The sequence below is a fragment of the Octodon degus genome, unplaced genomic scaffold (assembly GCF_000260255.1).
Source record: "Octodon degus isolate 3935 unplaced genomic scaffold, OctDeg1.0 scaffold00019, whole genome shotgun sequence".
In the NCBI taxonomy this organism is placed as follows: Eukaryota; Metazoa; Chordata; class Mammalia; order Rodentia; family Octodontidae; genus Octodon; species Octodon degus.
In genome coordinates, this window is record NW_004524595.1 from 17,146,252 (window position 1) to 17,158,265 (window position 12,014).

The 12,014-nt window shown below is 45.2% G+C and overlaps 1 protein-coding gene and 1 non-coding gene across 5 annotated transcripts in view; both read left to right on the forward strand.

Annotated features, from left to right (window-relative positions):
• Nucleotides 1-455: 455 nt before the first annotated feature.
• On the forward strand, nucleotides 456-562 carry LOC111815672. Its single transcript, XR_002820331.1, has one exon. It is a non-coding gene; the product is annotated as a U6 spliceosomal RNA (small nuclear RNA).
• Nucleotides 563-9,662: 9,100 nt separating this feature from the next.
• Nucleotides 9,663-12,014, forward strand: part of Dcun1d4 (defective in cullin neddylation 1 domain containing 4) — a 105,926-nt gene continuing 103,574 nt past the window's right edge. For 2 of the 4 annotated variants that reach the window (XM_004627499.2, XM_023711045.1), the window contains exon 1: nucleotides 9,663-9,775. In XM_004627499.2, the coding sequence (XP_004627556.1) occupies nucleotides 9,751-9,775 (25 nt within the window). In that variant the 5' untranslated portion in view covers nucleotides 9,663-9,750. Of the gene's footprint in view, nucleotides 9,776-10,056; nucleotides 10,081-10,729; nucleotides 10,775-12,014 lie in introns of those variants that run through there. The other 2 variants (XM_023711047.1, XM_023711046.1) reach the window with 2 other exon arrangements.

Below are 12,014 nucleotides of genomic sequence, written 5' to 3' on the forward strand. Positions count from 1 at the left end.
ACAGCAACTACTGTGTGATTTTGGACAAGTTAATTTACCTTTCTTTGCTTCAATCTCCTCAGTTGTAAAATGAATTTTATAAAGGTATCTACCTCTTGGGATTGTTGAGAGGATTAAATAAATTATATGTGTACTCAGAACAGTACTGGTCCAAAGTGATCAGAACTTAAATGTTTGATGGTTATTTCTGTCCCTTAATCTATTATCTATGGTTTCAAAATGCTTCCCAAAACTGAAGTTATAAAATGCAGCTAGCAGTTTTGTACAGGCCTAGGTTGTGGTGAGAGTTTCAGAGACAGAAAAAGCGATTGTGAGATGTAGGGATGAAGAATAAAAACAAGCTGGGGGATGTAGCTCAGAGGTAGAACGCTTGCCTAGCATGCACAAGGCCCTGAGTCCAATCCCCAGTACCAGAAAAAGGAAAAAACAAACAAAAAACAAAACAAAAAAAACTTGTGCTTGCTTCAGCAGCACATATACTAAAATTGGAAGGATACAGAGAGAAGTTAGCATACCCCTGAACAAGGATGACGCGCAAATTCGTGAAGCATTCCATATTAAAAAAAAAAAAAAAGAATAAAAACAAGCAGTGGACTCACAGCGGGTCTTGCAGGTTAACTGACCAGGCTGTGGGGGTAGAGGGTGCAGTGTGGAGCTAGAAGAGGTGGGAGGCCTAGAGTGCAGGGGGAGCTGCCATTTCAGGGCCTCAAGATGCTGATCAGGACCGAGGGTCAGAAACAGGAGGAGGAAACTATTATATAAGAAAGGGGGCAAAGGGAGATTATGGGGGGCTCAGAACCAGGGTGGAGGGGGAGGTAGGATTTCTGCAGTAAAAGCACTTTTGGCTAGCACTAAGCAAAGGAATTGCAATAAGAAATGAAGTTTAATCTTGGCATCTTCTTTCTGAAAACTACATCTCTCTCGTTTCACAACCAGTACCTTCACACTGTCCTGAGCCCGAGCTTGGTCTTCCCTCCTCTGCCACTGCTCGCCAGCCTGGATCTGCTCACTTCACCCACCAGCTCCTCAACAAAATTCCCATTATTTAAGCACAGGCTCAAATGTCAGCTGGACTCAGGAGGAAAGCTAACAGAGTGGAACTAATCTCCCACTAACAAAATTACTGAGAGCCACTGACTACTGCCTGAAGCCCTTGGATCTGAAAAAGGAAATACTTGTTAACTCAAATGAATGTCTAATGTACAAATTCTTAATGTAGGGCATGCTGGGATGGGCATGGATGTGTTTCAGGCTTTTGTAGAGAATTACCATATTCAGTGATTCTTGAGTGCTCTGTGACCCCCACAATGTTAAAAGCATTTGCTTTAATGTCTTGGCTTAGGCAGGGGAGCAAAGTGAAAGTAAGTGTTCAGGCTAATTGAAAGAAAATATTTTCAGTCAGTAAGCTAGTAATTGTGTGTGTGTGTGTGTGTGTGTGTGTGTGTGTGTGTACATTTGCATGCCTACATATATACATTTGTGTCTCCAGATTCTTTTTCAGTTTTGGAACCATTTATTTTTCTTAAATGCTTGGACTTACTGCTTTTTTCCCCCCACCAACATGGCTCCCACGGTAACTTCCACTGGGGGCTCAGAGATGAGTACTGGGAGGTGTGAGGTGTCTGAGGCAGCTGTGACTGTGTTGTAGAGACTGGAATCTGCTTAGTCACAGGTGGTTTACATTGCATGTGCTTCTCCTTTCTAAAACAAGAAGTTCTTCCTTCCACACAGGTTATCCTCACCAAGGAAGTGAGCATGTGTTTGCTGCCGCTCCAGTCCTCCTCTTCTCTCCCTCCTTTCCTATCGCTGTCTGCCTTTTCTATCCACTCTCCCAGAATGCTTCACTTTGCAGTAATGAGATGCTTGGCTGCTGCGCCGCCACCGACTGGAGATGGATAGGGTCTCCTGTACCGCCCTGAGAGGGATGTTAAAAAGACATTGTATTCATGGGAGCAGGCTAGAGAAAGCGAGGAGAAATGAAGAGCCCAGCAGCACACAGAAGCTATTGTCCAAGTAAAATGGTTGTTCTTTCTGTCTATCCCCTGCTAGCTGGAGTAATTGAAATAATTCTATATTTATGGAAGTCACCATAAAGGTCATGCATTGTTTAGATTCAATTGGAAAATTGTACCTCCTGAGATTGAATTAAATGCAGCATCATTAGGACTTGATTAGCTCGATGTGCAATAAGGTGAAAATACCTAATTCAGAGAGGAACATGTGGTTGTGGATGAATACATTTTTATTCAAATACTGTTAATTCCCTAGGCAGGTGTGATTTCCATAAAGCAAAAGGCCCTGGGTAAAAAGGAAAAGGGTCAGCTTAAACATCTTATAGCTGTGCCAGAGATAAAGATGAGGAAAAAGGCTTATTAATGCTATCTTGATAGTTGTGTGTCAAGATACCCTGGAAGTTAGAAAGAGTTTTTAAACTAAATGAAATTTCCTTCATAGTCAGGAGAGGTAAAATATAAAATCACTGCTGAATGAAATTAAAATTGCAACACTGTGTCAAATCTAAGAATGATTAGAAAATTCTTAGCTTAGTATTCCTAAGATGGCTGCCTTATAAAGAAAGAAAGCATAATTACCTAGAAAAATTTAAAAGAACAGACTCATTTTTACTTGAAATTGTGTTTAAAAAGGAAAATTAGCCAGCTGTACCTTACAGGCTTGTGTTAGGCTCACGAGGAGACGGAAGCTGTCACACCACCGGAGCTAGGCATTTGGTCCTGCTCTTTCGTGCTCTTATAAATGGCCTTACATATTTTATCTTGTTTGGCTCTTATTTATCCTTTGAGGGCATAATTCCTATTTTTAAAGATGAAGGAACTGAGGCCCAGACAAGTTTAATGCCTCATTCAGTGCTTATCAGTGGCAGGGCTGGAGTCTTAATCCAGACTGATTCAAAGGCAATACTTAGACATTTGTCCTTACCTTTGACATAGTAGATTATAAATGTCTTTTGCTAGTGAATGACTCTCAGAAAAGGGTAATAGTAATTCTGAGTACAAGGAAGAGAAATTATTCATTATGGAAACAATATATGTGTATTCATGTAGAATACCCCATCATTTACTACAGTCTGTTTACCTTTTTTATTTTTTGTGGCTGGCTCAGCCTGCCCTGGGGGCAGGGTTAGGAAGGCTTGGGATGGGGGGGGGGTGGCTCTTGCCTAAGCTTGCCTAAGCAGGTGCCTTAGACCCCTGAGCTATCTTGCTGGCCCCTGTTTATCTTCTTAGGACACCATCTTTCTATATTAATAGGAATTTCCTCTGTCAGTTTAAACTCCCTGTATGGACCACTAAGCTAGTTTTCTAACAGTTTGAATGATGTGACATTAATATTGGGGGTGGCTTTTTTTTTTTTTTTTTTTTAACTGGGAAAGGTCTCACCATTCAGCTTCAAACTAGGCTACTTCACATTGGTGGCAAATGCCAGAGAAGGAGGCTTCTGCATCCTAATTCAGCATTCACCATAAACTCGAGAATGCAGGGAAGAAGGAAGCCAAGCAATAAAACAGCAAATATAGAATCAGGAACTAGCTTACAAGAGAAGAAAGATTTGGGATAACAAGGTGTGGTAGGGAAGGCTTTGTTTGGTGATGTGATGCTACTATAAAAGTCATAGTAACACTGACAATAACATTTTTTATGGGCCATTAAATGGCATGTGCCAGGCATTTCTAAGTGTTTTACTTGTATTCATTCATTTAATGTTTACAACATCCGTATGAGGCAGAGCCTATCATTTTCAACATACGATGGCAAAAAATGCTTCTCAGACTAAAATGTGTCCAGTGAAGAGTTGGTTCCAGAAGGCTGTTGTCAGTTCCATCTGTAACATTTTTTTTTAAATTTGGGGAATATATTATAACCCCCGTGGAGACTGGTGAAAGCAAATCTGAGTCTCATCATTGTGCATTATAATTCCACATTGTGGGAACATAACAATTCTATAAAGGTGCCTTGAAAATTGTAAAAAGAGGTCATTTGCTTGTGTTTAAAATTCAGTTGTCTGACTGATAGGGTAAGTAAGATAGGCAAAGGAAAGGGAAACTGGTGAAAAAAAAAAAGTATGGTAATATGGCTCAGTTACTTTTCACTCATTGCTGGGACAAAATACCCAACACCCAGAGTTAAGGAGGGAAAGGTTTATTTAGCTCACAGGGAGGAAAGGTTTATTTGTGCAGGTTTCAGTCCATACACAGCTGGCTCCAAGGCAGGGTGGCACATGGCAGAGGGCAGCAGTTTGTGGTGACAGCTAACAGCAAAAGAGCAAGAGCAAAAAGGGAGGAGCAGTGGCAGAGAGCAAGCTTCATTCCCTCCTTTATATTGCTTTTAGGCTATCAGCCTCAGGGCGAGTGTAGCTCGCATACCCATAATCCCAGTATTAATCACATTAATCATGAATTAATCACAAACTCTAGAAGCTGCCCCATGACTACATGACAATTTGGGGGGGACATTTAGACACAAACCATAATATAAAGGATGATAGACAGTAAAAAATACCATCCTTTCAGTCTATCAGTTCCTGCTAGTGTGAGGCTAGGATGTCCCTGTTGGAACAATGAGGAGAATGTCTACCTTTGTCTCTTTCCATTAACCTGCTAGTTGGAACCTGTCTGTATGCAGATATCAAAAAGTAAAACCAACATTTTTATTACCCTTGTAGCATCTGTCAAGTGGATATTTGGAAGGTTCTGTTTTGTTTCTGTGTCACAAGCAACCTATATTACAGTGCTAGTCTTTGCTATCAAAACTTAAAAGAAGTTCCCCCAAACACAGGCCTCATTAATTAAAAGGTTAATTCCAGTAATACTAAAGAGGCCCTCCCTTCACAGAGAAATTACCCAAGTAGAGAAATTGTAACACCCAGAACAGCATTACTACATATCTTAGATAACTAATTCCACTAAGAATATACTATAGATTGGGGTGGGGAGATAGCTCAGTGGAATATAGTCCTTGCCTGGTAAGTGCAGGGTTCTGAATTCGATCCCTAGTACCACCAAAATAGTAACCCGGAAATAAACTTTTTGACTTATGTTTTCTGTAACATATAGTTGCCTACAAAAGCACTTTAGGGCCTGAGGAGGTAGCTCGGTACATAAGCACCTTCCTGGCAAGTGCAAGGTCCCAAGTTCAATCTCCAGTACTGAGGGGATGGGGGGGGGGTGAAGCACTTTAGGTGCTATTAAGCCCAATATCAGGTCTGGGTTCATGAATTCTTAAAAATACACTCACATCCATATTATTGTATCCTTATGAATAAATCTATGAGTTATATAGGCATATATTAACCTGATCAAAAAGAGAAGGAACCAAAGTCCAGCATAATAACATTATGTTATTATGTTACAGGAAGGTTGGCTACTTAAGGATAGTTTTACTTATTAGCTCTGTGGTAAGTTACTAAAGCTCTCTAAGCCTCAGCTAACTTATCTGTAAATTGGGAATAACACTAATACCCTATGGAATTGTTGTACAGTTTGCAAGTAAAACACTATTAGGACCTATCACATGAAAAGCATCTTTAAAAAGCTGTCATCATCTGGAATAGCGAACTGTTGATTTTATCCCCTTGTGGATACAGTTAGTCTTTTATTTTCACGTCTGTGTAATGGAAATGTTATGGAATTAGCCTGACTTTAGAGAACTTCCACACACTCACTATACTTGAAGGCTGCATTAATTTCTCCTTGCATGTATTCTTAGTTGTTCTCTTCAAATCTAAAAGGGGCATATTTATATATTTGAGCAAGTCCAATTTTATTCGAGTTTTTTTAAAGAATTTATTTATGTATTTGGTACAGGGTCTACAGGTTCTACAGGGTCTCACTACATAGATAGGACTTGTAGGGATCCTCCTGTGTTCAGCCTCCTAAGCGTTGCGATTTACAGGTGTGCGCCACCATGCCGGGTCTCAGTCGTGTCTCAGGACACCCTAGGGGCTGGGCCAGCACTCTGGGGATCTGAACCTCTGCTGCTGCTTTATTTGAGTCTTGAAAGCTATGCTGTCCCTCATTCTGTACAGCAGAACATACTCCTGCACATGAAGGAAAGCGTGATATATCATGGCATTTGTGGAACTGAGGAGAAGTTTAAAATTTGACTTCAGAGCTCTGTTCTTTCTTTTAATAGACTTCTCTGTACCACATGCTATTAGAATATTTGAAAATATATCTAATTAAAGTTAATATTGTAAAACTAATAAAATAGAAATTTCCAGTGAAATGAGGTATCAGTTAATGTAACTTGCCTTAATATTATATTAAAAGTGGCAACCAACTGAAATAAAATGGCAGAGTTAGATCCCCAAATATGACTACCTACTGTAGTCTCAAGATGCTCAATTATTAACCCCTCTTCCCCTAGGATTTGGACACAAATACACAAAAGTATGACCTCATTATGTCAGTAAACATTCCCACAGAGATCATATTATTTGGGAGCACTATCAATGAGAAAAAATATTCAGCTTGCATATTTTACTATATTTTGAAAAAATTCCTAATTTCATAAAAAATGCAATATTCTAAATTTGGAACCTAAAATGTGTACAAGACCGATATTCTACTAAATTTCAAATAAGCAGGAAGAACAGATCATTTATTTGTGGAATCTGAAGCTTTTATAATGCACTGTGCAATACTGGGAAACAGACCTGAGCTATGACTTGGGAAATATGAATTTGAGGAAGTGCTTTGTTATTAACTAGTCATGAGACTTAGATCAGAAGTTTTTGTTGTTGTTGTACTGGGGATCAAACTCAGGACCCTGCGCTTGCCAGGCAGGTGCTTATGCCACTAAGCTATCTACCCGGCCTGTAGATTAGACACTTCTTTGAACTTCAAGTTTCCTATTTTTAATATGAGGAAGTTGGATTTGATAATCTCCCACATTTCCTCCACATCTAACATTTCATGTTAGTCATCATTCAATTCACTGTTCAGAACAATTAATCAGTTCCTGTTACCTGAAAGCACTGTACTAAGTGCCAGCAAAATGAAAAGATAAATATAACAAGCTTCCTGCCCTGGAAGGTCTAGAATTTTATATACAATTAAAATGACTGCGTAATATTTGCAGAGCATTTTTAAAAGTAATTTTATTTGTGTTATTATTTATAAAATGCAGAACAGTGAGTCTCAGTAGGCTGAGGGTTGCTTCTCAATCCTTAGCGCATATCTCACCTATCACAAAGATCTGGGTGAAATACTCCATATTTTACTTGAAAATTATAGTGATTAGGCCCCTCCAAATAGCTCAGCGGATTAAAGCACCTGCAAGCAGGCCCAGGGGCCAGGGGTTCCATCCTGGGGCCTGCTGTGCCAGACCACCCCCAGGGCTGGCTGAGCCGGAGATTGAGACTGGGTGTGGTGGTGCTCGCCTGTAATCCCAGCTCTTGGGAGGCTGTAAACAGGTGGATCACTATGAGTCCAATCTAGTTGTGAGACCCTGAACACCCTGTAGACCCTTCCCTAAAATAAAAAAAGAAAGAAAATAATAGTGATTCAACTGAAATATATTGAGAAATAACCAATATTATGCATTCTGTAGATTTTTAAATATACAATGTATGTGTTAAGGGAGTTTTGAGAAAAAAGTCACATGTCCTTCACATACCAATATTTAATAGTAAAGTTTGCCACAGATGAATCAGTAGTGGCTAGTTAAATCAAGTTATGGATGTATTTTAATTTGGAAGTAGAAAGAAACAAGCCCTTTTCCTTGCAAAATGTCATAGTCCTTTAATACTATGATCACATGTAAGTATTACGCACATGAAAGATTTAAACATTATATATAAATATGCATTTTTTTTTTTTTTTAAGTCTGTGGGTGTAGATTAGGCTAAAAACACAAATGGCATAAAAATCCAGGAGTGGGCCGGGGAGATGGCTCAATGGAATAAGCGCTTCCCTGGCAAGCACAAGGGCCTGAGTTCAATTCCCGATTCCACAAAGAAAAAAACAAAACAAAAAAACAAAACAAAACAAAAATGCAGGAGCACCCTGCCTTTTTAAAAAAAGCTTTTTTTTTTTTTTTTTTTTTAATGTATTTAGTACAGGGTTTACAGGGTCTCACTACGCAGATCCGACTCTGATATCCTGTTTTCAGCCTCCCAAGTGTTGGCATTATAGGCGCGCACCACCATGCCCAGTCTGAATCCTGCCTCCTTAAAAGTAAGTCTTTCTTATTGGATAATAACAGACTTTCTTAATAGATCTACTCAAACAAGTCTCTCCTGTCTCAGAGCACAGAGGTACCAACCTGGTTCTGCAGAGAGTAGTTGAGGTTCTGACAGGTTACAGAGCACCAGTGGGGATGTTTTATTAAAATTCCTCGAGAGGAAACTTTATACACAATTCTTAAGTTCTATGATTAGATGAAGTAGTTCATAAATGCCTCAGTGATGAAGATATGACTGCTAAAATTTTAAGAATGTAACTTAGTAAACAGATACGGGGGATTAAGAGTGATGGGAGCGTATCACTAGGAGAGTGCTGTGGGCTACAGAGCTCGTTTGTCTGGACTCATGCTTCCAAATATTTTGATTTTGAAGTAACATTCATGTCCTAATTTGAAACCTAAATTTCAGAACCCTCAAACTGAGTAGTCTTGGCTGTAGGAATCTAAAATCCAAATGACTTGATCTTTTTGTTATGGGTAGTTGCCTGTGCCATCCACACTTGGTGGCGTGATCTGCAGACCGCCCAGGTGGAGGCTGGGGCTGGGGCCGGGCCCTGGGAGGAAGACGGACTGTGTGTGCTTGCGGGTGGGGGCGAGGGCGTTCCTCCGTGAAGTCTCAAACAGCGATCCATTATCCGAAGGTGGGGGTCGATGAGTTTGGTTTGAGGCAATCAAAATACAAGGCACAACTCATTGAAATTGTGCAAATTTTTGACTTTGGAAACTCCGAAGCCCTTTCCACCGCCGTCTGCGAGGAAGGCGGCTCTAGAAAAGTGCATTTCGAAAAGTGGGAGAGGGTAGCTCGTGGGGAAACATGATGTGCTTTCCCTGCAGAGGAGTTCGTAGACGTGAAGACCGAGCAAATGTTTTACGTTTCCTGCGGTGGGAAACCGCGCTGGTCGAGAGGTCCAAGTCCAAGTTGGGCACAGCAGAGAGCCGCGGCCAAGCGTGCGGGAAAGTGGTGCGGGGCTGGGACTCGTCGCGCCGAGCGCCGCGGACGGGCGAACCTTGCAGTCCTGAACTGCAGGACTCGAGTTGCCCCATCTGAGCGTCCCCTCCTCGCTCCAGGGCTACACCTCCCCTGCTTTGTTTCAGACACCCACCCTTCTTTCTCGGTTGGTCTCCAGCTCCACCAATCCCGCCCGTCACAGGGCGGGGCTTCAGGGTCAAGGTGGACCAATTCCCCAGCCTCGCCCCTACACGCGCTTTTGGACTTCAGGGATGACTGACAGCAATTCGGACCAACCAGCTATTTCAGAGCGTGGCCTCTGCCAGGGGCGTTACGGAGGCTAGACTTTGGGACCAATCACCTTGCGAGTTAGGGGCGGGGCCTCGCTGTCCGCCTCTGATCAGCGCTATCGGCACTCTTTTTACCAAATCAGAAACGAAGAGGGGCGGCCCCTAAGCAGAGGACCAGCCAATAGAGAAGGCGAGATGGGCGGGCCCAGAGTGCCTGGCGGCGGCTTCTCATCTCTCAGCAGAGGTGCGGTGAGCCGGTGGGGGGACCGCGAGGCAAGCGCGGGAGCCCGGGCGGCGAGTGAGCTGCCCGAAAATGCACTCGGATGCTGCAGCTGTCAGTGAGTAGCTGAGCGCGAGCGGCCCGGGCTGGGCGGTCGCCGGCACTCTCCATTTGGGTCCCACTGACCCTGCCCCATGTCTCCTGGTCCCGAAAAGCGCCTGGAGCCCCTGCCCTGGAGCCACCCCTTCCCCTCCCGGGCCGGGGCGGGCGGTGACGCTGCGGGCGGCGGGGGCGGGGGCGGGCGTAGGGGGAAGGGGCCGGCCTGCGGGGAGGGCGGAGGTGAGGGGGTGGGGACTGGCTCTATTTCAGGGTTGGGGGAAGGGGGCGGACGTGCGATGAAGGGCCGGGACCCGAGTGTCCGGGGTGAATGGAGGTGGAGGGGCGGCGGGCGCTGGCGGGCAGGGCCGGGCCGGGGGTGGCACCGGCGTAGGGAGAGGGAGGGTATGGGAGCCGGGCTGAGGGTTCCGAGGGGCTGACCAAGGCAGGCGGCTCAGAGAGGAGGGGGTGAGTGGAGGGGAGCGCGGGGGCGGGGACAATGGGAAGACGGGCTGTCGAGGGTGGGGGGAACAATGGGGTGGGGGAACGGGGGCAACTGCCGAACGGGGCAGAAGGGCTGGCCAAGGGGTGCGGGCTAATGTAACGGGAGACATTGGGGTGCAAAGAGTTGGGGAGTCCCCTGGGCTGGGGAGAGGTAGAGGGCTGGTGGGCAACCCGGAGTGGCGAGGGTTCAGGGGCAGGTGTGGGACGGTGTGGCGAAGGGGAAGAGGCGGCGGCGGCGGCGAGGACTGGGGTGGCCGGATGGGGGCAGGGAAAGTGGTGGGGGGAGAGCTACTTGGGAGCGGGAGGAAGGGCTGGGGGCGGGGGGGGGATTGTCAGGTCCAGATTCGGTCCGCGTGGGGCTGGGCGGGGTGGGGGCTCCTCCCCCTGATCGGGGCTGGGTCCCTGGAGCGGGAGCTGAGAGCCCGGGGGTGCGCGGAGGGGGCGGGGCCGAAAGGACGGGGGAGGTGTCCCGGGTGGCTCCGGCCGCTGCTCTCCCGAGCGAGCGGCGGGAAGCGAGGTCAGCGCTGGTGCGGGCTCTGGCTGTGGGACTGGAGGCGGGGTAGGGGAGCGGGCGGCGGGGCACTCAGCGGTGGGAGCCCTAGAGATTGGGCCCTGGAGGCCATAGGGGGTTTGCGCAGGAAAGGTGCTGGGGTCCCTGGCAGTCAGTGGATTTGGCTGCAGTCTGTGACGCAGTTGTCTAATTTCTAGCCATCAGGTGTGGAGGCTGAAGCCTCAGGACTCGTTTCTTAGAAGGGAAGGTCCAGTAGGAGAACCAGTGCAGCGCCCTAGGGGTGCAACCTCACCCTAGCGTGCGGGACGGGCACTTTAGGGGTTTCCTTTAGGGTCTGGCTCCAATCGCCGGGTGTGAAGGGGAAAGGCTGGCGAGCGGAATTCTGGGGCTTGTAGTCCAGGACTCGGTTGGGTTGGGTGCACGTGGGTAACTGTGGAAACCAGTCCCAGAATGCAACGCGCCCCTCGGAACCTCCCTGCTCTGCGAACGGGAGCTTTATTCTCCAGTTACCGGGTGCGCTAGTAGGGGCAACTCTGTCTCCCCGGAATTGTAATCAGTAGGTGCAGGCGAGGGAGAACCCAAGACAAGCCCCGCCCTTTCAAATTTGGGCTCTTGATCTCTGACTTAATTACATTTTCCCCTGCATTTGATGGCCTTGCAGAATAAATGCTTAGTCCTGAGCCATTTAACACTCAGTTTGTGGGAAAACATTCAAGAAGCCGCACAGTATAAAGCAGTGGTTGAGAGGGTGGTGGCATTCCAGGGTGTGTAAATCCGAGCTTGAGAGGTACAGCCTTATAGGTATGGGGATGCAGTGGGGACAATGAAGATTATGTAAACTCTCTTGTATTTCTTGGGTTGTTTGGTTGCCTAAGGCAGGGAATATTTTGAAGTGAATTGAGTATCAGAATTGATTTTATGTAATTTGGGGATATCATGTCTTTAGCTTTTGAGTTAGTGTAGAAAGCAAATGAAACTGTTGTTTGCATTTTAGCTGTAACTCCTTCCCCCTTTAATATTAGAGACGTTCCTCTCAGCTTGTAGATTTCCAGCCATCACATCTTTACCAGTTCTTTTTGCTGTGATAACTCAGATATGGAGGACTGTAAGATTAGCTCAGTAATAATTATTTTTATGTGATATATCAGATCCTATGAAAATACTGGTAACAGCCACTGGAAGCACATTTTAATGAATCTAATTACAAATCTCTTAGAAGTATTAAGGGGGGACAGGGAGATGGCTC